This window comes from Schistocerca nitens, chromosome 9, assembly GCF_023898315.1.
Source record: "Schistocerca nitens isolate TAMUIC-IGC-003100 chromosome 9, iqSchNite1.1, whole genome shotgun sequence".
Classification (NCBI taxonomy): Eukaryota; Metazoa; Arthropoda; class Insecta; order Orthoptera; family Acrididae; genus Schistocerca; species Schistocerca nitens.
Window position 1 is genome coordinate 212,280,723 of NC_064622.1, and position 27,367 is coordinate 212,308,089.

Below are 27,367 nucleotides of genomic sequence, written 5' to 3' on the forward strand. Positions count from 1 at the left end.
TGCAAACTTCCAGATATCATGATTAGGCAAGTATAAAGTCACATTTCCTGCCCATATAATTTCTCCTACAGGGACAGTACCATATGCTGACAAAATGAGTGCAATCAAAATGTTTCCTTCACCTAGTATAAAGAAACAACTTTAGACATTCCTAGGCTTTTCGTACCTAATCCATCATTCAGTATTAATGGGTTCCTGAATTAACTGAGCAAAAATATTAATATGTTTGTTTAAAAGATTGTCAAATAGCTTTTGATTCTTTAAAGAAGCCATAATGGATTTTCAACTATTGCACCATCCTGATAAGTCTAAGGACTTCTGTCTTAGAACAAATGCTTTCTGATGTGGCTTGGGAGCTTCTTCATTCCAAAAAATGTATTTGGTGGCAAACCCTTAGGTTTTTGTCAGGAAATTTGCTAACTGTATTCTCTTTGAAAATGAAAGAACATAGTATGCCACTGAATTAGAGGCTTAAGCTGTTGTATGCAGTTTTAAAAAATTCTGTTATTTCTTTTATGGTGATCATGTCAGAAGTTTTTGTGATTATCAGGCTTTGGGTTTTCTTTTAAGCTACAAAGTCTTACATGGCTAGTGTGTAGGTCTCCACTTTTTCAAGGACATGACTTTCAAATAATCCATGTTAGTGGTCATAGTAATGAATGTGGTGACAGATGCCTTATTCCACCTTCCCCAAGGATTTCCTGCATTTTCAAAATTATTCGAGCAAACATTAGGCTACGGGATCATGCATAAGAAAGATGACACTTACAGGCAACACTATACAGACGTTTGCAGGAGTATGTAAACTTTCTAGGATGCTGACCATAGGTGGAGAAAGTATTAAACAGGTACCACTACTGAATCCCACTGATAAACTGTCAGATAACTACAGAATCCATAATATTTCATGAATCCATAATATTTCATGAATCCATAATATTTCATGAATCCATAATATTTCATGAATCCATAATATTCTATGGACATATACACACTCTCATTCTTGGTGTGCATGTGTAGTCCCACAGCTTTCTAAGCTAGTCTAATGTGGTGCACTGATTATGGATGGGGGCACTATGGTGCTGCAAATGTTTAAAGAAAAGTAGTATTTTATTGCTGCATTCCAAACCCTCATTGATGAGTGCAACACCTTTTTTGCCCTTGATGATCTACCTGAAACCAGTCTACTTAACAAATGCTGTCAAGCAGATCTAAGTTCAGTAATGCCAACTAAACCTCTAAACTATATGTCAGCTGACATCCCCCTTATCTCAAGCCCAGAGTGGGATAAAACACTTAGTTGCACTTTTTTTTACTGTGAATAGGCCATCTGAGGACGTTCCAACTTCAATTCTTTGTTCTATTCTGTTACCATGCCTTCCATTTTAACTATGTTTGTTCTTTCTGTCTTCATACCATTTTGAACTAGTCTTTTTAGCTAGCCTGTCTCGCATTCCTTCCATTTTCAACACTTTCTCCCAAAAGGCTTCTCTGTTGTTTATCTTATAGCAGTATATTGTTTCTTTCTTAGTTGCACTTTGCTATAGCATCTTTAAATATATCAGGCTGTATGCAGCAAAAACTAGCACAGCAGTATCTATTATTAAAAGGATAACGAATTGTTACATACCAAGGATTGGTAAGCCTGTTGCATAACTATCAGACAATACTTCTAACTTTACTAGCCCACAGCGGCAAGCATTCCTATAAAAACAACGAATTAGGCAGATTTTAATTTCAACATTTCATCCAGAGGTAAACCCTGTAGCTAGGATGTTCAGAGAATTTAATCGATTCATTCATACTTATGCTGACAATCAGCAAACACAATGGTCTGAGTATCTTGGGCCTTTTGAACAAATAGCCAACAGCTTACCACACACACTATCCATTACATTCCAGCTGAATTAATACTTAGACTATCAGAAAGGTATGAGTGGATAGATCCACTTCCCCAAATCCTGAGGGAGGAAGCTTCTTGGAAAAGACATTTAATACACATACTGATTATATTAACGGAAAATGCTCAACTAAAAAAAGCATATAATTATAAAAGGTTAAAACATGTTCAATAATTTCATGTGGAGGATAAATAGTTTTGAAAACACACCCAAAATCCCTTTGGGGAATAAAAACGGCAAATGGCTACTGATGTATCCAGGTCATTTTAAAATAGAATATCTCACTATGTGGGCTACTTGTCTTCCCTGACTCGATTAAAATTAAAGGACTGTACCCTCACTAAGACCTAAAGAAATAAGTACAGTAGCTGTAGGTTCTATACACATACAAGTTTGTCCAGATACATAAAATCTCTGATGTATACAGAAGTTAGATACTTAATGGCATTAAAACGAAACCCTGTTTACATCATCTATGTAAAAGTCAAAGAATATGAGTAAAACTAGAGTCGTTAATATGACCTGTACTCATGCAAATATTGTGTACAATGAATGTATATTTCATACTTTTTAATATGTAATTCAGAGAATATACATAAGCAGAAACTGTCTTTTGCCTCAACTAAATCACTGATACCAAAATAGTTAAGCTGTGAGACAGTGTAAGTGAGTAACAGATAAGCCCTCTCTATGTCTGCTGTCTTTGGGCATACAGGGTGATTCTTTCCACCGTGTAAAAACTCTAGCGACTGATCGATGAGGGGATGTGGAACAAAAAAGCTGTAATGAACTTAAGCCTGGACGTGCATCGTTTCCTTGCTATAAAACGTTTATCCAAACATACATTGCTGCAGAGACTGTGGTCTAATATGCACTGCACCACGCAGCCACAGTTTCAATATGTGTTGACTTTGTTTTCCATGTGCCCAGGTACATGCATGTATGCGCCATAGCATGTTGTTCTATCTGACACGTTCGCATTGGGAGGGCTGCATCCGAACATTGTCAAAGACAGCAGAATACGCCGCTCCACTGTCACCACATCTGGAATACGCTCTATATACACAATACCTTTTAGATGCCCCATAACCAGAAATCACACAAAATCCAGTGACTGAGCAGGCCATGCTCCCTCATCTGACCCATCGAGCGGGGAAGACAGGACTGTAAATTAATGGCGAAGCGGGCTGGAGTATCGTCATCCGGCAGCCAAATAACCCTTTGAATCACCAATGGCACTTCATACAGCAGGGGAGGCAAAGTCACTCACAAGAAACGCCGATAGTTCCGGTCTCTTAGGCGATATGGAAGGAAGACTGGTTCCAAAATACAGTCGCCAATTACCCTGGTCTACATATTCCGGTTGCACCGATGCTGGTGATTCGCTGAATGCTGAAAGCAAGGTTACACTAATGAACACTGCCTTTACCGTTTCATCTTTTGATGAAAACAAGAGTCGAGTGAGTGGTCCTTAACAGACATGATATTAATAATACCGTGAAGTAATAGTTCTGCTTATGGACGCCCATGGAATTTCATTTAAAGTGATCGTGGAAAGAGTGGCGGCTCGTGGGTATGCATCCTGGATGTTCACAAATTTTTAGAGCCGGCCGCTGTGACCGACGGTTCTAGGCGCTTCAGTCAGGAACCGCGCTGGTGCTGCGGTCACAGATTCGAATCCTGACTCGGATATGGCTGTGTGTGCTGTCCTTAGGTTAGTTAGGTTTAAGTAGTTATAAGTCGAGGGGAATAATGACCTCAGATGTTAAGTCCCATAGTGATTAGAGCCATTTGAACCATTTTTTTTTAAATTTTAGATTAAGATAAACTTGAAAGTGTGGAGACAATAGCGTCTGCTGTATAACAGTTATGCTTATCAACAATTTTATACAACTACAGCCACTGCGAATAATAGTAACAATAGTAATAATAATAATAATGATAATAATAAGTATAACTTATCTGACAAAAGAAATAATTGTTTTGGGGGATATTTTTGTTTTGTTTTGTACATAACTGAGTACACTTTAGGGCAATAATAAAATGGGGGTTCTGCATACTATCCCACAGACGAGTTTTATGAAAGTTGAAGATACCAAGCCACATGGAAGTGGCTTCATCTGTGAATAGGATGGATGACACAAATCCCGGAATCGTGGTTACCTGGCGAGGAAACCAGTGACAAAACTGGTTCTGACGTGGAAAGTCTGTCGCTTGTAAGCCCTGCAAGTGATAAGGATAGTAACTATTGTCCTGGAGAACGTTCGACATGGTCATCTGGCTTACCCTGTATTGGCGCGCCAACTGCCTGGTACTGACACGGCCGTCGCCTTCCACATCGTTAATCACATTTTCCTCCAAGTCTGGTGCCCAAACATTTCGGGTACGTCCTTCATGATTTCCTGTTTCCTGAAACACTGTTGGATAGACTGAATGCTGTGGATCTTGTCGGTAGGGATAGGTCTCCTAGACAACATTGCTACCCGTCGACAATTGCCATTTGCCTTTCTGTAAGTAAACACGATGTCGGCAAGCTCTCGATTCGAATACGGAACCGTGTACAACGCTGAATCACATCCACTACAAGGTGAGTCAGCAAGAGTAGCACACAACATTAGCAATTACTTTGGAAGGAGAGGGCGCTAAGGCACGACGTCTGGGGAACAGTACGACCCTCTGGGAGGAAACCACACATACTATAACTGTGGCTGCACGGAACGGCAATTATTAGACCGCAGTCTCTGTAACAAATTGTGACTGAATAAATGGTCTCAAGCATGTAAACCATACATTTTCGGGTATAAGTTCATTAGATATTTTTTGTTCTGTATCCTCTCATCGATCAATCCCTCTCTATGTACACAGAAGTGAGAAAGCACATAGATCAACTTCCCTTAATGTATGGAAGAGAATGTACAACAGTAATGTTAGGTAAACAAATAATCCAAGAGTATTGCTTAACTGTGTACACACACAAGGTGTAATCAATTACAATAGCTGAATAACTAATATTTACTGCACCTTTCTAAAGTTTTTCGTAACAACTGAAGTGAATAATGTGCAGCTCAATGCTGAAAGCAAGGTTACACTACTGAACACTATCTTAACCGTTTCATCTTTTGATGAAACCAACAGTCGAGAGAGTGGTAGTTAAGAGACATATAATAATAATATCGTCAAGTAATATTTCTGCTCATGGACTCTTATGCAATTTCGTTAAAGGTGTTTGTTGAACCATTCTGCGGAAGCATTCTGTAGTTCTTGTGGTCTTCAGTCCAGAGACTGGTTTGACTTCAACGTACATCCTTCTGAATCTACTTAGTGTATTCATCTCTTGGTCTCCCTCTACGATTTTTACCCTCCCCGCTGCCCTCCAATACTAAATAGTTAATCCCTTGATGCCTCAGAACATGTCCTATCAAACGATCCCTTCTTCAACTCAAGTTGTGCCACAAATTTCTCTCTCTCCCCAATTCTGTTCAATACCTCCTCATTAGTTATGTGGTCTACCCATCTAATCTTCAGCATTCTTCTGTAGCAGCACATTTTGAAAGCTTCTATTCTCTTCTTGTCCAAACTATGTATCGTCCATGTTTCTCTTCCATACATGACTATACTCCATAGAAATACTTTCAGAAACGACATCCAGACACTTTATACTCGATCTTAACAGACTCCTCTTCTTCAGAAACGCTTTCCTTGTAATGGCCAGTCTAGATTTTATATCCTCTCTGGTTCGATCATCATCAGCTATTTTGCTCCCCAAAAAGCAAAACTCCTTTACTACTTTAAGCGTCTCATTTCCTAATCTAATTCCGTCAGCATCACCTACATTCCCATTCGACTACATTCAATTATCCTCGTTTTGCTTTTGTTGATGTCCATCTTATATCCTCCTTTTAAGACAATGTCCATTCCGTTCAACTGCTCTTCAAGATACTTTGTAGTCTCTGACAGAATAACAATGACATCGGCGAACCTTAAAGTTTTTATTTCTTCTTCATGGATTTTAATTCCTACTCCGAATTTTTCTTTTCTTTCTGTATGTTCACAAATGCTTGGATTCAGATGAATTTGAAAGTGTGAAATGTATAGCATCTGCTGTACAACAGTTACGCTTTCAGAATGTACAACAGTTATGCTTATCAACAAGTTTATACAACTACAGTCGCTGTGAATATAATACTAACAACAGTAATAATAATAGTAATAATAATAATAATAATAATATGTGTAGCTTATCTGACAAACGAAAGAATTGTTTTTGTACAGAATTAAGTACAGTTTATGGCAATAACAAAATAATGTGTAAGCTTCCGCAACTCTCCATTTAGCGTTTTAGTGTAAGTGAGAATTTTCGTGCTTTTCCATTTTCTCAGACAAATGTAGAAGATGCCTAACAGATGTATTAGTCCACGAATTTACTTCCAGGCTGAAAATCAGATATTCTTACGCTGCACACACACACTCAATAACTTGTGCTAACTGTACACTTCCTTGTTGAACGTTCGCTTGTGATCACGCTTATTTGATTTCGTCATTCTGTCAATCAGAGGATCTATTCTTAGAGGCCCTAGTCCAATTGCGGCTAAATTTTCCTGGTAATTTACTTTCCTGTTCCCAGAATGATATTTTCACTCTACAGCGGAGTCTAGCAGATTAAAGCTGTGCGCCAGACCGAAACTCGAACTCGGGACCTTTGCCTTTTGCAGGCGAGTGTTCCAGCGACTGAGCTACCCAAGAACGAGTCATGACCCGTCCTCACAGCTTTACTTTTCTGTTAGCATTTAAAATGGATCCAACACAGTTCATGTTTACACTGCACATGAAAGCCAATTCCCTCGCAGTGAACAACCAAGTCCAAACGCGAAGTGTCATCTGTGGAAACGATTAATCTCAAGCAGTGATGTCTGTCAACAAGGTCACTTGTCTAGAATACGAATGAGGCGCTGAGATCCTCAAGTGCCTAAAGCACATCGCCGTTGATCCTACGTTTAAATAAATATCAGAAAATCCAGAAATATAGTTTTTTGTGAATTTTTATATATACAATGTAGCCTCTCAGCACAGATAAACCCGACTCACTATAAGATCAACAGATTTCCGAAGCATAAGTACTACAGTCTCACAGCCGACTTTGATGTGCTTTAGTCCGTTATGATTTTCAGTGCCTCAAATGGATTACTGTATTGTAAAATCCATAACTTAATATAACTCATTCAGAAACCCACAATGTAGGTTACTGTCAGTACAACTTTAACATATACTGACGTCCGATCTAATTTTACTACAGGATATGGTGAGTGAATTATCATATCTGAGGAGTGTGCTGTCATCTAGGAGGATTTATGCCGAGCGAACGGGAATAAAAGTTTGCCACAGTGTGCTACCACTTGGGGCACTGACCTAAGCTTCTAGTTGAGTGACAAGGGCTAGCTGCGCGCATCATGAACCGTACACGTTGTTTATCAAGCCCGTATGTAGATGGCTGTAAGGCAATTACGTAAAGCGAGTTGCGCATGCGCAAAACCTCCTTAACACGTGTGCAGCTGAAGGTGTGCTTGCGATCCTGTTGCCAAGTTTCACGGAGTCTAGAGGAAAAGTAGCGCGGTAGATTTAGGTACTGTATCTTTTAGATTGCAGCATACACGTTACGTTTAACAGCATTGAAGGAAAAATAGCCAATAAATCCGCAAGGAGTCGAAAGTTGGGGTGTTCACGTGCTCTTGTGCTCTTACACAGCAGCCGCCACTGTGTGGAACTACGGGAGCTCCATCATATGAACAGTGAAAACTTAAGTCGCTTATGTGGGCTGCTTCTATCTTTTCCAAAACTGGTTGCCCTTCCGTCACACCGATCCAGGCAAATTTTACAACGAGGCACCCTTTGTTCGCCACTGTAAAGTAGACAATATCACTGAATAATATATCTTGACTTGGAGCGATGGGTACCCTACGACCTTTCAACGTTGTTGCACCTGATGATGTGGCTTTCGGGCTGTGAAACCGATTGTGTATCAATAAAACAAAAATTTACCAGTTGTCAAAGGAATTATTTTTAACATGATACCTTTCAACAGCTGTGGCTGTCAAGAATGTAAAATACTTTGTGGCTAGAAACTGTTTTTAATTCCATTGGGTTTCCTGCACTTTATTAGGCATGGTAACGTGTTGTGTTTGTGATGCTTCCATATATTTGTCCTTGCCTATCTGTTATGTTCAAACAGCTGAAGGGAATTTAGCCGGGTGATGGCTTCGACAGTACCCGATATCTCTGTTTATAATGTCATTTGCTAATTTAATCCCAACTGCTTTCTTAATAATACTATCCTAATAACTGAGAGTGCACGCCAGAATCTCTGTGAACAAATATAGCACTATCCAAGCTTGTATTAAAAGGTCAGTTACGAAATTATCATTCGCCAAAGTTCCTGTATGTCGCAGACAATACCGTTTGAGTAGAGGAGAATGTTCTACTTGGGGGATAGTGTGTCAGAGATGTATTCTAGTGACCGATCTTAGAATCACACGAAAGAATACGCTCGACAAAACCACTATGAGCAATATCTGGCGTTTACTACTTTTTTTTGTGGGAGTTGAGGTTGTGTTTTGTGCACCATTCGTAAATATTAAGAGCTCTATATATACATAAGTTCCGTATAATAAACGAGTATTAAAGCTGTTTGGATGATATTGTTAATTGTTCAGTAACAGAGTTTTATAGTGAATAAAATTCTGTAAATTTTTCAAACTAGCCATACTCATCGATCGTACACCATCTTCTATTTTGAAAAGGAAGGTTTCCATAATGGAAAACGTGATGCTTGCAAACGAACTGAGGTTCTTTAGTGTCTGAACAGTTATCTCTGTCTCCAAAACGGAAATTTGTATTAGATGCTAACAGCTTCTGTATCAAAATATTTTTAAGTTGTGATTGACTTTTATAATACTTCTCCTTAAATTGATTTTGCATACTGATTATTGGTGTGTAGTAGATTAATAATGTAACACACAGATTACTAAATACAGTAAAGACATTTTTCTCGATTGCAACACTATTACGTTCGAGTAGAAAATTTGTTCCCTGGTATATGACCAAGTTATACTTTGAAAAACTTCTTAAACCTGTAAAATTTTACTTTCCTGGAGCACTTTTTTGTAATTTCCCAAAAGTGCTGCAGCACACGTAAGGTGGATGCTATCATATCAAATTAAATATGAACATGTATAAGAGTGCTGTTACAGGATTCCCTAGAAGCGAAGAGAAGCGTTTTAAGGAACAACACGCTCCCCTAATTTATACTGGGTGTTGTGTGATGTCCTTAGGTTAGTTAGGTTTATGTAGTTCTAAGTTCTAGGGGACTGATGACCATAGATGTTAAGTCCCATAGTGCTCAGAGCCATTTGAACTCTAATTTATGCATGTGGTTCAAAAAAATGGAACTCATAATGTCAATGACATATCCAGTACTATAGAAACTATGGGTTTAAACGGCAGCAGCCTTTTCCGTGATAACAGACAGGTTTGTCCTTGGTGCAGTCCTTTGGCACACAATTCAGTACATGTCCCACAATTCAGATCATTTGTTATGCGGCTCTGTAACTACACATATTATATCTGTGAATGGTGTTATTCAACTAAGGGAGACATAAAAATTCATTTGAGATTCTGATTATACAAGGGACCTAGAAGTTGGCAAGATGGAAACTGACTATTCTGCTGCTGTGCAGATAATGTTCATTCCAAGTAATAGCTGACCAAAACTAGGCATTTCCCGGACACTGAATTTGCCAATTTTCTAATAGAAACGCAACAAGAAAGGAACTGTGATTGTAGTACAATATCGAAAAAATTTCATTTTCATGTATTCGTGAAAACATCTCTGAAATTATTAAACAGTCGTACAAAGATCACGATCAGTTTCTGTAGGCTGGGTGCAGCTACTTCTCGCATCTGCAACGACATTTGTAAACATCTCTATGTCAGAGCCTCTTCGTGGCCCCACAAAACGCTATCGGTTTCGCCCACAGCCGTTTGTTCTTCGCAACTGAAGATGTCAAAAGCGCTGCCAGGTGTCAGTGATTTCCCTAAACTGGTTCGACTGTAGAAGTGTTTTAGTAGTGAAGACTTAGTGCTAAGAACGTCATGCATGAAGCAGTAGTTTTTCACGCATCTCGTTGTTTATGGCATCATGTCTCCTAAACTATGACTGGTAACTGGTTCTTAACACAACAGCGATTGTTGCCTGACAGTAAGGGATTTGTGTACAAACTTTGGTTGAAATCTGTCCAGTTGTTTAGGAGAAAAACTGGGACGCACACACATACATAACACCCATTTTTATAATATGCAAGGATGAGTGACCACTCCTTTCAGACTGTTCTGCGCAAACGAGCCATAAACACACGTCTCAATCCATAAACTCAAGATTTCGAAACAATATGTTCGAATAGTGATAGTACGGGATTACGTATTTTGTTATAGTGATAACAAACCAGATTTTTTTGACAGGGTGGTTTATTTTCTGAAATTGCTGCGACAATTTTGCACAATTACCAGAGAAATAAAGCATAGCGTCGGGCTACACCACCACCAAATAAACATGACGTAATGAGGCTACAGCTCCACTGTACTGGCACCACCGTCATTCACTTGTTGCACATCACAAAATTATTTAAGTGATAATACCTTCTGCAGACTCTAGTTCACTTTCTTCTCCGTTTCACGAGCTACGTCGTTAAACTCGAAGAATAGGAGAGAATAAAAGTTATGATTGGTAACTACACAGAAAATTATTATTTCTTTGTATACAACCACTTAACAAAGTATTTATTTTTTATATTTTGAAACAGACACGACATGTTAAGGGTATTAACCTTAAGTGGGACCTACTGCAGGATGAACATCTCTAATAGGGCTACAATAATTATAATGGCACCCTCAAATTTGCTTTTTCTGACAGATTGGTCTTTCTTATTAATGTACTCAAACTGCCTAACGTCCCACGAGTGTATACATAGTTGAGTCTAATATATAGTATCCGGTAATATGAAGGAAGTTTTTTCCTGATGTGTGATTCCTGTGTTTTCTTTTCACAGAGCACTGACATCACTACAGTTATCAAATGCATCTCTTTTCTTCCCATTCCAGGAGGCCAGGTTTATCTTTATTGTTGGGCTGCTCACCTCATAATAGATCAGGTAAGAAATATATTGCACTAAATCTTTTCCTGTACTTTTATTTTCGATTTTTTTCTTATTGTCTTTACCATACTTCCTATTTTCAATGTGTATAAATATTTCTTTATCCTGCGGTGGTTAGCTCTCCAATAAAAATGGTGATGATTATAATATGAATATTACATAGAACCCTGACATTTAGAAATGTGAGTGACATCGTTTTTCACTAAGGCAAGACCTGAATATTTTCTTTCCAGGTCTTCATATGGAAAGTGTATACGTTATATGCACCGAATGATAGTGAATGGTTTGAAGGTAACTTGTGTTGTTTGAACTATAATCGTTAAATTCTGCATATGACAAAATGCAGAAATCTCATAACCCAATTACTGGCACAAGAAGTATGCGTATAAGAAAAGCATAGTGTGAGTAGTATGATTAAGCTGATTCAAGGCTATTAGGAATGTTGTGGACCGAGAGGTAGGGCAGTCAGCCAAAGAACAGGATGACATAGCTATTCACTTAAATAGAAGCCATGTAAATGCCGATTCACAGGTAGCATTTGCTACAGGTAGCATTTCCTAATATTTAATAATCATTTCTTAAATATAGTGGAAAATATGGCGAGAAACCGTTCAAGAGAGAAAGCACAGCACTACATTGAAAGAACTGTTATAAAATTCAGTTACATAAATATATCACCAACTTATTCGTCAGAAATTAAAAAAAAAAGATATATTCCCTCGAAACTGAAAGGTCATATGGATTTGACAGTGCTTCCTACAGACTGTTAAAATTTTGTTCCAAATAAATAAGCCTTGTCTTCTCTGAAATATTTAGTGTATCACTAAGTCAAGACATTTTTTCCAAAGACATTTGAACGATACATGTAAATAACAAGCGATCAGTTTCACTGCTACATCATTTTCCAAAATGTTTGAGGAGGTGGTGTATCCTAGGATAATATCTCACATTAGCTAGAATAATATCCTCAGAAAATCACAGTTTGGGTTTCACAAGGGTTGCTCTACTGAAAATGTGCCATTTTCATGTTCACTCACCAGATTCTGCTAGCAGTAAATAATAAAATAGCGCAGGGTTTGTGTTTTCTGCGATCTGTCTAAGGCATTTTACTGTGTGAATCGCAGTATTCTCCTATATAAATTGGAGTTTTGTGAGATTCATGGTATATAGCCAATCATGGAAACATCACATCTAACCAAAAGAAGGGTGGAAGTTGTTCTTCGTAATTCAACCAATGTAGTCCGGGACTTAATTCTGACTGGGGAGCAATCACGTACAAGGTTCCCCCAGACTCAGTCTTAGGTCTGTTATTGTTCTGCATATATATATAAACGATCTTCCATCTTCAAAAAGTAGAAAGAGCTTTCTGTGCAAATGACACTAGTATTGTAATCAGTCGAAGTATACATACAGAAACAGAAGAAATGATAAGCAGAGTTCTTAAAAGTTTAACTGAGTGATTATATGTGAATGGCCAATGCTCTAATTTAAAAAGACACAATATACTCATTCTACACACCTAGGGGAATTACAAGAATGATAAGTGTAACGTATGCTGAGGAAATAACAAATAGCATACAAAATTTAAAAATTTTTGGTGTACTTGTTAATGAGACTTTAATACGATAAAAGAAAGTTTTAGAAGTTTTGAAACTATTAAGCTCGGTCACATTTGCACTTAGAAGCATTGCAGAGCTTGGAGACAGACAAATTAGTAAGGTGACATACTTTGCATATTCCGTATTCCACATTTTCCACACTTCATTCACTAATGTCACATGGCATAAGTTCTTTGAAAATAACCAACTTCTGTTATAAAGAAACAAGGACGTAATAATTAAAACCCCAGGAGAAGAAAAGACATTCATTGCAACACATTAAGGTCGTGTTAGCACGAAAATAGATGCATAGTATTGTAACAAAGGTTTTTCGTCACTTACCCAATGGTATAAAACCATATTTAGAAATTCATTACCAATGTGAATATAAAATGACACTATCATGATTTATTGTGCAAATGATCTATGGAACATGAAATTGACTAACTAATACTAATAAATAGTTCTGCCTACTGAAACTCTGCTCATGATCCCCTGCATCAATTATTTAGAAAATTTGTATATTTATAAATGTAGCAACTACTATAAGACATAAATAAATACCTCTACTTCCTGGTTTAGATATACTTGATTCAGTCCAACTGCACTGATAGTCTCCAGATACAGTTTTATTAACTGCCAGTGTTTGTCATATAGAGGTTTCCCCACATCAAGATGCAAAAAATCCTTTTTTTCGTTTGATAAACATTCAGTAACAGAGTAAAATGCACAAAAAGTCGATGAGCATGCATATAAGTGCTCAACATCTACCTATCATTTGACAATTAAATTAGATAAAATCCTTTGATGATGGTATGATATCACAAAAAGATTATGTGGGTGCAGAGCAGTAAAGAAGAAACACGTATGCCTCAAAGTAGGACCACCAAACAAACCTATTGTTCTAGCAAGTGCAGATGCAAATGGAGCAATCCCTAATCAAAGATAAATGTATGACAACTGAGACTACTTTACCCAGAAGGGAATAACACTGCTTACCTCCAGAGCTGACTAAGTTCACCACTATGTGCCATCTATTGTCCGAGGAACGCAACTTATTAATGACTATGTCTGCAGCTAGCCAGCAAGTATTTACTACTCACATTCTCTTTCTTCTGTGATCGTAGAGTTTGCAGCTGTATGAATACTTTTCTCTGTAGAATGTATTGGGTATTTCGATAACCATCTATAAGGAAGAAAAGCAATCTCCACCACTGGGGTTACAGGATATACAGAATCAGTTTTCCGGTGTCAACAGGCAGATGCGGTTTCGACTGCAGCGTACTGCTGTTCTTGGGTGGATGCAGATCCACGATTCAAGCGAGCCATGAGGATCCTCATTAGCCGCGCCCAGAAACCACTCCTTCTAACTGCTGGATATATCTACCCGATCAACAGGGGAGCATTTCTTTCGGTTAGTATGTATAGGCACTTTTGTTGCTTTGCACACTTGTGTCTTTCATCAGCGTAATTTATTAGCGTAAGTTTCCCTTTATGTGGCTGAGATTATTGGATAAATGTTCGTAACTCTATTACAACTACCGGACTTTTAACTTAACGCCAATTTCTAGTTATCGATATCTCTGAAAATTGCATGTAAACTCCAAATTACGTCTGGATGCGTACGCGAATGCATCAGCTGCAAATTCATTTATGTAATTCCATTCTTAGTGAATATGGATACTTGATAATACTGTATCACCAACACCTGTATAGAATGATTGAGTAGCGAATGCACTGATCACAGTTAAACCAATTTCGCAACACAGCTGGTACGATTCGTACTTAGCAAGGCTGTATATCCTTGACATAGTCAGTATGGGGACGAGCTACAATGTATGGTAACGAAAGAAAACATTGCAAGCCAATATCACTAAAGAAGTATTTTATTGGATGACTGCTAACGATGGAGCTATACTGCCATCATAGGATTGGCAAGAGGATGAACAGAAATTCTCCAGAAAATATTTTTCAGTCTTGATATCATATCTTGATAAATCGACTTGTAACACAATCTATGGAATTGTAACATACGTTATGGATTAGAACATTACAACATATTGTTCGCCAGTGTTGCAAGTCGTTTCACATTGTATATATACTTCCCATTTTCATGTGCATCACTACAAATCGGCATGTCAAATGTAAAATTACTATACACAAACATATACTCCATCGCTCCAAATAGGAGTGTTCATGTTCACCACCAGCTGATGACTGACAGAGGAATGGTGTAGATATTATGACCACATCGTACATTCATCAGGTGGCACTGTAGCATTTGAGGGGATTGCCATCTTGTGTATAGCACAAAACATAGATCTATAATTACATATATTTGTTAATACATTATTAAGGACCATTTTTATTTTCATTAATATTCAATCTAAATAAGAAATTTGATATACAATTAATGTAATAACTTTGATAAATGAAGTAGGATAAAAATACTTTTGACATATAGTACAGAACAAAGAAATTATTAGGCTCTCAGTACGTTACATGAAAATAAGTGCTTAAAAAGAAAGTTATCTCCAAGGACGTATATCAGTGATGTGGGGTAGTCTGTGTCATTCTTGTAATGTATGTCTGAATGCCTGTAGTTACATTTCGATTTTCTCATCATAATAGCTAGACAATATATGTTTCTTTATATTTTTCAAAAAGTCATGCCATGCACACAATATTATAAACAGCTCAACATTAAGAAACAGTAACAAAACTTATATAATTTTAACAACAGTATTACCATGCTCATCTGCATCACATATGTCACCCATTGTGTGTTACTCAGTGTGAATGTGTGTTGAACGACAATCATCATTATTTGTCTCATAACAATATAAAAATTAAAAGTATTTCGACTTCTATTTGGAATTTATATAGGAAGTAACAGAAATATAAGCAGTATATCGAAATATGGAACAAAATTTTAAGAACAATGTATGCTTATAAAAGAGTACACTATCTTTCATTACAGAATTTCAAAGATTCTGTAATACACTTAATATATCCAAAACAATAATCTATATTTTTTTCAAAAATCGTAGGGTCAGTATAAGTGGTCCATGTCGTTCAACGACATAATTTAAATCAAGAGGTACATATGACCACTACCTTCATTTACATCTTATCTACAAAGTAAATCATCATTTACAAAGAAAAGTATTAATGATGTATCAACACCACTTGTGTTTACCAGTCTAAAACAACTTTCTCGTCATGTCTGAATCCGGACACTCCCAAAAACACACGTCTTTCATATTAGGTACATTGTGCTGCCACCTAATGCCAGGTGCTCCATATCAGCGACCTCAGTATTGGGTGAGCAGAATTGGGCGCTCCGCGGAACTCGCGGACTTCGAACGTGGTCAATTGACTGGGTGTCACTTCTGTCATACGTCTGTATGCGAGTTTTCCACACTCCTAAACATACCTAGGTCCACTATTTCCAACATGAGAGTGAAGCACAAACATGAAGGGGCACGCACAGCACAAAAGCGTACAGGCCGACCTTGCCTGTTGACTGACAGAGACCGCCGACAGTTGAAGAGGGTCGTAATGTGTAGTAGGCAGACATCTATCCAGACCATCACACAGGAATTCCAAACTGCGTCAGGATCCGCTACAAGCACTATGACAGTTAGGCAGGTGGTTGAAAAACTTGAACCTCGTAGTCGAGCGACTGCTCATAATCCACACGTCTCGCTGGTAAATGCCAAACGACTCCACGTTTGGTATAAGGAGTGTAAACATTTGGCGATTGCACTGTGGAAAAACGTTGTGTGGAGTGACGCATCACGGTACGCAACGTGGCGATCCGATGGCAGGGTGTGGGTATGGCGAATGCCCCGTGAACGTCGTCTGCCAGTGCGTGTAGTGCCAACAGTAAAATTCGGAGGCGATGGTGTTACGGTATGGTCGTGTTTTTCATGTTCGATATAGTGACTTAGCAGAAAATCCTACGAAATTTTGGTCTTATGTCAAAGCGGTAGGTGGATCAAAACAAAATGTCCAGACACTCTGTGACCAAAATGGTACTGAAACAGAGGATGACAGACTAAAGGCCGAAATACTAAATGTCTTTTTCCAAAGCTGTTTCACAGACTGCACTGTAGTTCCTTCTCTAGATTGTCGCACAGATGATAAAATGGTAGATATCGAAATAGGCGAAAGAGGGATAGAGAAACAATTAAAATCGCTCAAAAGAAGAAAGCGGAAGGTGGATCAAAACAAAATGTCCAGACACTCTGTGACCAAAATGGTACTGAAACAGAGGATGACAGACTAAAGGCCGAAATACTAAATGTCTTTTTCCAAAGCTGTTTCACAGACTGCACTGTAGTTCCTTCTCTAGATTGTCGCACAGATGATAAAATGGTAGATATCGAAATAGGCGAAAGAGGGATAGAGAAACAATTAAAATCGCTCAAAAGAGGAAAGCGGAAGGTGGATCAAAACAAAATGTCCAGACACTCTGTGATCAAAATGGTACTGAAACAGAGTATGACAGACTAAAGGCCGAAATACTAAATGTCTTTTTCCAAAGCTGTTTCACAGACTGCACTGTAGTTCCTTCTCTAGATTGTCGCACATATGATAAAATGGTAGATATCGAAATAGGCGAAAGAGGGATAGAGAAACAATTAAAATCGCTCAAAAGAGGAAAGGCCGCTGGACCTCATGGGATACTAGTTCGATTTTACACAGAGTACGCGAAGGAATTTGCCCCCTTTCTTGCAGCGGTGTACCGTAGGTCTCTAGAAGAGCGTAGCGTTCCAAACGATTGGAAAAGGGCACAGGTCATCCCCGTTTTCAAGAAGGGACGTCGAACAGATGTGCAGAACTATAGACCTATATCTCTAACGCCGATCAGTTGTAGAATTTTGGAACACGTATTATGTTCGAGTATAACGACTTTTCTGGAGACTAGAAATCTACTCTGTAGGAATCAGCATGGGTTTCGAAAAAGACGGTTGTGTGAAATCCAGCTCGCGCTATACGTCCACGAGACTCAGAGGGCCATAGACGCGCGTTCACAGGTAGATGCAGTGTTTCTTGACTTCCGCAATGCGTTAGATACAGTTCCCCACAGTCGTTTAATGAACAAAGTAAGAGCATATGGACTATCACACCAATTGTGTGATTGGATTGAAGAGTTCCTAGATAACAGAACGCAGCATGTCATTCTCAATGGAAAGAAGTCTTCCAAAGTAAGAGTGATTTCAGGTGTGCCACAGGGGAGTGTCGTAGGACCGTTGCTATTCACAATATACATAAATGACCATGTGGATGACATCGGAAGTTCACTGAGGCTTTTTGCAGATGATCCTGTGGTGTATCGAGAGGTTGTAACAATGGAAAACTGTACTGAAATGCAGGAGGATCTGCAGCGAATTGACGCATGGTGCAGGGAATGGCAATTGAATCTCAATGTAGACAAGTGTAATGTGCTGCGAATACACAGAAAGATAGATCCCTTATCATTTAGCTACAAAATAGCAGGTCAGCAACTGGAAGCAGTTAATTCCATAAATTACCTGGGAGTACGCATTAGGAGTGATTTGAAATGGAATGATCATATAAAGTTGATCGTCGGTAAAGCAGATGCCAGACAGAGATTCATTGGAAGAATCCTAAGGAAATGCAATCCGAAAACAAAGGAAGTAGGTTACAAGTACGCTTGTTCGCCCACTGCTTGAATACTGCTCAGCAGTGTGGGATCCGTACCAGATAGGGTTGATAGAAGAGATAGAGAAGATCCAACGGAGAGCATCACGCTTCGTTACAGGATCATTTAGTAATCGCGAAAGCGTTACGGAGATGATAGATAAACTCCAGTGGAAGACTCTGCAGGAGAGACGCTCAGTAGCTCGGTACGGGCTTTTGTTAAAGTTTCGAGAACAAACCTTCACCGAAGAGTCAAGCAGTATATTGCTCCCTCCTACGTATATCCTACGAAGAGACCATGAGGATAAAATCAGAGAGATTAGAGCGCACACAGAAGCATACCGACAATCCTTCTTTCCAGGAACAATACGAGACTGGAATAGAAGGGAGAACCGATAGAGGTACTCAAGGTACCCTCCGCCACACACCGTCAGGTGGCTTGCGGAGTATGGATGTAGATGTAGATGTAGATGTAGAGGGGGCTTGCACCCCCTGCTGATTTGCGTGGCACTATCACAGTACAGGCGTACGTTGATGTTTTAAGCACCTTCTTGCTTCCCACTGTTGAAGAGTAATTTGGGGATGGCGATTGCATCTTTTGACATGATAGAGCACCTGTTCATAATGCACGGCCTGTGGCGGAGTGGTTACACGTCAATAACGTCTCTGTAATGGACTGGCCTGCACAGAATACTGACCTGAATCCTATTGAACACCTTTGGGATGTTTTGGAACGCCAACTTCGTACCAGGCCTCATCCACCGACATCGATACCTCTCCACAGTGCAGCACTCCGTGAAGAATGGGCTGCAATTCCCCAAGAAGCCTTCCAGCACCTGACTGCCACAGTGGATGCTGTCATCAAGGCTAAGGGTGGGCCAACACCATATTGAATTTCAGCATTACCGATGGACTGCGCCACGATCTTGTAAGTCATGTTCAGCCAGGTGACCAGATACTTTTGATCACATAGCATATTTCTTTGATTTGGATAGTATGTAAATGTAAATAAAGTGGTACGTAATAATATATCAACAGTTATATGTTATGTATTTATATTTTGTAACGTATACAAGATGAAAATGCAGCCTACTGCCATATTACGACCTAGAGGACGTACATAGTGGTCGTTGTGTTTATACCACTTCTCTGTCAGTGGTAAACTGCTGGTGGTAAACACGAATACTTGTACAGTTATGTTTATGTTTGTGCGTAGTAATTTTACATTTGACATAGAGATTTGTAGTGATCTTCATGACAGTGGGAAGTGTATATGCAATATGAAACAACGTTATAATTTTATAGGTTGTGTTACATGACACTTTATCGAGTTATCATGACCGTAAAATATTTTACTATCAATTTCTGTTCATCCTCTTCCAGATCGGATGATGACATCATAGCCTTGCTGAAACTGGTTATCTAATAAAATGCTGTTTTAGCGATCATGGACTGTGAAGTTCTCTTCAGTTACCACTATCTAGTTTGTGTGAGACGTCCAGAAAAGAAACGAACATTTATGTAACTTCATAATTCTGTACAAACTGTACACCTCTTGTTAAAGTATTTATGAAAAACATTACTTGTCTGTTGGTTATTCCACCAGAAAATTAATCATAGTTTTACTTTCGGGCTTCTAATAACCACTTTCTTTATTGTATGATTTACTACGTCCAGAAACGACGACAAACTGAGGATGTTTCGAACTGCTAGGGAATGACCACAATTTTATTCCAATACTACACTTTTATTTTTTAACAGAATCCCTTTCTACAATAACGGATTTTGCCACTCGTTTTACCAGAATGCGTGATTCATCCTCACAGTGCTTTTGTAGAATATCTACAAAATATTACAACCATCATAACATATTCGATGCAAAAGTTTACCAGTCACACATTTGGATAGACATGGAAGTCAGTGGTTGGATCGCAAATCTGATAAATACGTTGATCAATCACTACAATGTTCTTAAATTCACTCAGTTCTCTATTGTAAAAATATCCATTGTGAAGAGGTGTCGCCTCTTGAAGAAAGATATATTTCTTCCATTTTCTTCAAAACTGTTTCTCTGGCTTCCTTCATCCAGTTGGTCCAAAAAATGAGCGTTTATCAATCACAACCTGATAAGTATACTTTTAAGCAACACGTATGTTATGAATGGGAGGCGATTTTTTATATAATTCAAAAGTGCTCTGTGTCATTAAGCCCTGTTCCTGAACTTAGTGTAGCCCGGGAAGGCACGGATTTGCTGCGGCTCTCTTGCAGTCTATTCTTAAACAAACTACAGCGAGAGTAAGCCAGAGAGTAAGTAATTCGCACTCAAACGTTCTGTCCTTGCATTGTAGTAAATAATGTACCTGCAATGCACACCATCTTGTAGAGAATTACCAGTTTCTACATATTACTTGTAAAATATTCATTATTATTCATGACGCGCCACTCCAAGGGTGACTGTTTTGTTTCTGGTTCGGAGTGATGAATCCGTGTTTCATCGCCTGTGACGATGTTTGCAAAAAGTTGCCGCAAACAGCCTCGTAAGACCGTGTCCTACGTGAACGGCAGAAGCGAGCGACAACGCACGCATCAGGCGACAAATCACAACCGCAGGTGTAGTTACGGAACTGTCCTACGTGAGCGACATCTGTTTCGCTACCTGTCTCCCGCTGCAACTGGCGACGTTTGAATTCAAACGTGTTTGAATCTCGTCGCTGCAGCACGTGCGACAAAGAGCGACAGCCACGCGTCTTCTCGGCAAAGCAGTGGAGCGGACGCGACGGCAGCTATGAATTACTTAACATCCGATTTTAAGGAACTATTCGGTAAAAAAATTTGATTCTTCCGTAACCTGTAACTTGATATCTTTAAACGATAAAGGTCTGAATTTATTTTCGTTATTCCTCATAGTTAGTGTGCTGCACGAATTTGAGTACATGGCTGCACGAAATTTTTAAGAATTTGCAGAGGTAAAATCACATTGTGTAGACTTTCCGTATAGTTCAGTTAAAGTCATACATTATTGCGTATGAAATATAACCAATATATCTAAATTGTATCTAAAGTTGAGACCGAAATGATATCTCTTTTCATTTTGAGATATTGGTTGTTATATCCGCGGACGGGTCGCTCGCAGCGCGTCCGAACCTTTCCTGTGCTTCGGGAATCGTCGCATCTCATAAAAGGTTCAAGACATCGAAACGACGAATTTTTGAGATGAAAACACGCAGAAAGGACTATTTTATCATATGATTAACACTCGATACGTTTTTGTAAACGCCTGAGCAGAGCAAAATCAAGACTCTCTATAACTTACACCATGAGGCTTTGTCCAAATTTTCATAGCCAAACAAAGGGAGATAAAAAGGTAAACTGGGTATCAAAGTGACCTGCATGAGGTCTAGTTTGGTATGAAAATATTTAACTGCTTGAAAATAATCTGGATAATTAACAAAAACTTAATTAATAAAATGAGGAAAAATTGAAATATATCACGAAAAGCTGCTGCCAAGCTATGTAAATGAAGTGTCAAACATTTCATCTATTCAAGACCTAACTATTTTGCATATAAACAGATACATTTGTGCGGTATTTAAATAACAAAAAGGCTTCCTTCGAATCAAGTACATTAGGAAGGCAAACGAGGAGTCAGTTGGATCATACTTTCTGAATAAAACTTGAAATTAAAAAATGAAAGAAATCAGTCAAATATTTTATGAAACGGTTTATTTAAGAGAAATAAGTAGATCAGAGGAACGTTCTACGTGCCTTGGAATGATGCTCGAAATCATGAACAGGAAATGAGGTGCACCAAACATTTCCCTAATATTTTTTATTTCATACTTTTAGACAAATTATTACTCAAAAAGCTAGACTTTCTTTACAAAAATTTTGTAAGCTTTACTATTACAGACTATTTACAGTAATTGAAACGCTTGGCCTTAGTCAATGGACTGCTGATGAATTACGCCCGCAACATCAAATATCTGTAAAATTTCATGGCTGACTGTAATTTATTAGGAATTAAATGTGTGTGATGTACTAGGATAGGTGTGAAGATTAAGTTCTTTGGCAAGACCTTAAAAATATACTTAGCGATTCAGTGTAAACCGTATACATAAAACTTAGAAAATAGAATTGTAACTGAATCAGTAAAAATATAACAACGGCCCAGATTCGATCACAGTACTTTTTCCACTTTCATGATCACGAACTGTATGCACAACCCCTACATCACAATTAAATTCTATCTGGTGGTATCAATCTGTGTACCAATTTTTGTATTTATCATAGTTAGCCATGTAATAATCATTCCTCAGTATTTATTGGGTGTTAAAAGTTCTAGATCATGTAAAAAAAACATTTGTATTTCATTTATTGATGAGATAGTCGAATGCTTCGCAGTTAATGATAGTTATGAAATTCTCCATGGAGATCCCTCCCTTTGTAAATTTCATGCACAGCATTCCTTGTCGCTTTATTTTCTTAAGTAAACCTAAATCTGTAGCCTTACCCTCCAGCTACAGCATTCCACAGGTTAGAGAAGCCGTTTTTTTCGAATCTGCGGAAAAAAAATAATATTCGGGTCAACATTTGTAATACTCTATATCCTCTTTCTCAAACCCCACCATGTGGGGAGAGAGGGAGAGTTTTAGTTTTAGCGAATCAAAATTTATGAAGTATATAAGAATCTTTTATTTATCCGTAACCATTTTCCACGCAAATATGAGAACATGGATTTTCTTGAATTACAGCACCGACTACCAAGAATCAAAGCTAAATGTTTAAGACAAAATGTACGTAGTTCTTTATGTAGAATCTGATTCTGCAATAAAAAAGAGGGTTCCCATTTCTAATTTTGAAGTAGCCTCCCGCCCCACTCCCAGGGGGCTGGGGTGACGGCCTAATTTTACCACCATCACATGTCCCCCTCGAAAATAATCAACTTTTGATTGTACAAATTTTTTCGTGTGAAGCTTATTTTTCGGGTTATTCTGGTTTGTCAACTTAAAATTTACACCCGGTATATATGGTGGTCCACTGATAGTGACCGGGCCAAATATCTCACGAAATAAGCGTCAAACGAAAAAACTACAAAGAACGAAACTCGTCTAGCTTGAAGGGGCAAACCAGATAGCGCTATGGTTGGCCCGCTAGATGGCGCTGGCATAGGTCAAACGGATATCAACTGCGTTTTTAAAAATAGAAACCCCTATTTTTTATTACACATTCGTGCAGTAAGTAAGAAATATGAATGTTTTTGTTGGAGCACTTCTCTCGCTTTGTGATAGATGACGCTGTAAAGGTCACAAACGTATAAGAACGTGGTATCACGTAACATTCCTCCAGTGCGGACGGTATTTGCTTCGTGATACATTACCCGTGTTAAAATGGACCGTTTACCAACTGCGGAAAAGGTCGATATCGGGTTGATGTATGGCTATTGTGATCAAAGTGGCCAACGGGCGTGTGCTATGTATGCTGCTCGATATCCTGGACGACATCATCCAAGTGTCCTGACTGTTCGCTGGATATTTACGTTATTTAAGGAAACAGGAAGTGTTCAGGCACATGTGAAACGTCAGCCACGACGTGCAACAAATGATGATGCCCACGTAGGTGTTTTAGCTGCTGTCGCGGCTAATCCGCACATCAGTAGCAGACAAATTGCGCGAGATCCAGGAATCTGAAAAACGTCGGTGTTTAGAATGCTACATCAACTTCGATTGCACCCGTACCATATTTATATGCATCAGGAATTGCATGGCAACGACTTTGAACGTCGTGTACAGTTCTGCCACTGGGCACAAGAGAAATTACGGGACGATGACAGATTTTTTGCACGCGTTCTATTTAGCGACGAAGCATCATTCACCAAAAGCGGTAACGTAAACCGGCACAATACGCACTATTGGGCAACGGAAAATCCACGATGGCTGCAACAAGTGGAACATCAGTGACCTTGGAGGGTTAATGTATGGTGTGGCATTATGGGAGGAAAGATAATTAGCTCCCATTTTATCGATGGCAATCTAAATGGCGCAATGTATGCTGATTTCCTACGTAATGTTCTACCCATGTTACTACAAGATGTTTCACTGCATGACAGAATGGCGATGTACTTCCAACATGATGGATGTCCGACACATAGCTCGCGTTCGGTTGAAGCAGTATTGAATAGCATATTTCATGACAGGTGGATTGGTCGTAGAAGCACCATACCATGGCCCGCAGGTTCACCGGATCTGACGTCTCAGGATTTCTTTCTGTGGGGAAAGTTGAAGGATATTTGCTATCGTGATCCACCGACAACGCCTGACAACATTGTCAATGCATGTGCGAACATTACGGAAGGCGAACTACTCGCTGTTGAGAGGAATGTCGTACACGTATTGCCAAATGCATTGAGGTTGACGGACATCATTTTGAGCATTTATTGCATTAATGTGGTATTTACAGGTAATCACGCTGTAACTACATGCGTTCTCAGAAATGATAAGTTCACAAAGGTACATGTAACACATTGGAACAACCGAAATAAAATGTTCAAGCGTACCTAGCTGTTGCGGCGGCGCGGTTCCTTCCGTCCCTTTACGTCGAACCTGCACCTACCTGTGAACATTGTCTCAGCAGATCATCAGTAGGGAAGCAAAGCGAAACCTACTGTACTTTGACGTGAACCAGGCTGCAATTAAAGACACTAATCGACGTTTCAGAAGAAAGTTTTCACACGAAATGAAAGATTGGAAATTTTGTCCTTAATTAATGTATTCTGAAACTTAGGTGAACAAGTATCACTGCCAAGCCCGTGCTAGTCTTAACACAGTCACTCACAGGCCATTTCACTCACGTTAGAAAGTTTATGGTGTTGCATTTCCCGAAAAAGTAATAGCTACAAAAATACGGATTATTTTTGAGAATGCTTGCCAAATATTAAGTCTGTCGGCACCTAATGCAGTCACAGTTTTTATCTACCGACCTGCTCAATACGCCAAGCGGAATTTATGTCTTTTCTCGTCGCAAAATTTACTAAAAAATTCCGAAATTTCTACACACCCATCGGAATAATTATGCCGTCACTTTACAACACTTTTGATGTGTGAAACACTGCTAGATCTGGCAACTTATCGTTTCCATCGGAACTACTACTACACATGTCCGAACTGTTTCACGGCTAGGCTCCGACTCCTCTCTAGAATACCCTAAGTCTTTTTTACCAGCAGAGAAAGGCGCGCGAAGAATATTGTTTTACCATTGGTCAGTTTACTCAACAGCCAATAGCAAAACAACATTCTTCCGCGTCAGTCCGCGCTTTTCATCAATAACCAGTCGCAAAATAGTAAACCTAACGACTGCACTTTTTATCGACGTAATTATCTAATATGCTGAAGTTTTACTTATGCATAAAGTTATTTACTATTGTTATTTATACCTGAATTAACTTTCCCTTTTCCATAAACTTACTTTACAAATCTATTCTACAAAAATCCCCTTTGTCACACATCCATACTTCTTCGAGATGTTCCCACACTAAATCCTGGTTAAACAATTCTCTTCAAATTAACCTTAAACCACACTCACGCATCATTCATACTACTAAAACACATTTATAACATTTTACATACACAAAAAGACATAATAACACATTATGAAATTACAAGAACAGTTTATGAAAAACATCCTATTGCTCTAGTGCACTCTAGTGGGCACAATCGAAATTAAATCACAGTCCCCTATCCAATATTGTCCTCTGTCGGCTGACACATAAACTACGTGCGCGTCCAATCTCGCGTCACCATCTGTCACTATCCAGCTCTGAGACACATCTCCCACTTAACCACCTCCAAGGCAGGATCGGTATACGGTGCTACGTCTCACTGTTACCAACTGTTCGTCTAAAACTGTGATCCATATGTCGGTGACTATTAAAGCGCCATCTATCACCAAGCGAAAAAAGTGGTCCAACTAAAACATTCATATTTCTTTACGTACTACACGAATACGTAATAAAAAAAATGGGGGTTCCTATTTAAAATAAACGCTGTTGATATCCCATTGACCTATGGCAGCGCTATCTAGTGGGCCAACCATAGTGCCATTTGGCTTCCCCCTTCAAGCTAGACAAGTTTCGTTCTTTGCAGTTTTTTCGTTTGATGCTTATTTCGTGAGATATTTGGCTCAGTCACGATCAATGGACCACCCTATATATATATATATATATATATATATATATATATATATATATATATATATATATATATATATGTGTGTGTGTGTGTGTGTGTGTGTCTGTGTGTGTGCAGAAATTATTTTCAGTTCTCTAATTTCGGAAAGATCAGAGATTTGCGTCATTTGTACTAGGATAAATATTTGTTGTTGTTATGGGTTTCCTTTGAAAATGTTCTTATTCTTCGCCTCATCCCTTGCAGCTGGTGAATGCTTCCTACTCGTACTACGCATTGTTGGGTCAGATGAACAAGCGGTCTGCAAGCTGAAGTCCACTGGGTATTGACATCCAAATCTACTAGTTGTTATGTTGATACGAGTTTTAGGAGGCTACTTTGCTGAAGTATCATGTTTAGAAAAAAAATACAGTGACAAAATAGTTTTCTTACGTTATTAAAATAAAAAAAATGTTCTCCTCAAAAATTAGAACTGCTGTATCACTGCAGATGCATACACTTAGCTTTATTTATATCAATTATAAAAGCAATTTATGAGTCATTAACACTTGTTCATTCCTTTTATTTTGAAATGTTTCTGTATGTACCAGCCACATTTCCTTATGCTTAAGATGGAGAACGAAATGTGTTCAGAAATAAATACAAATATTTTGTGAGGATCATATACATCTGATAGAGTTCTTGGGAAAGATAAAGTTGGAGTTCTTTCTTCTGTGTTATTTTTCATGTTTCTTACTCTTCCAGCAGTGGTTCTGTCATCATTACCTCACGCGAAGTTCAAATTGCGACAATATCATATGGAGTGATATTTCAAG

At 38.6% G+C, this 27,367-nt stretch overlaps 1 protein-coding gene across 1 annotated transcript in view; it reads left to right on the forward strand.

Moving 5' to 3' along the window:
* LOC126204131 (odorant receptor Or2-like) overlaps window positions 1-26,929 on the forward strand; it is a 57,179-nt gene extending 30,250 nt beyond the window's left edge. The window contains exons 3-5 of the mRNA XM_049938544.1: window positions 11,000-11,101; window positions 13,961-14,116; window positions 26,799-26,929. Coding sequence (XP_049794501.1) covers window positions 11,000-11,101; window positions 13,961-14,116; window positions 26,799-26,864 — 324 coding nt within the window. The 3' untranslated portion in view covers window positions 26,865-26,929. The remainder of the gene's footprint in view (window positions 1-10,999; window positions 11,102-13,960; window positions 14,117-26,798) is intronic.
* Window positions 26,930-27,367: the final 438 nt, after the last annotated feature.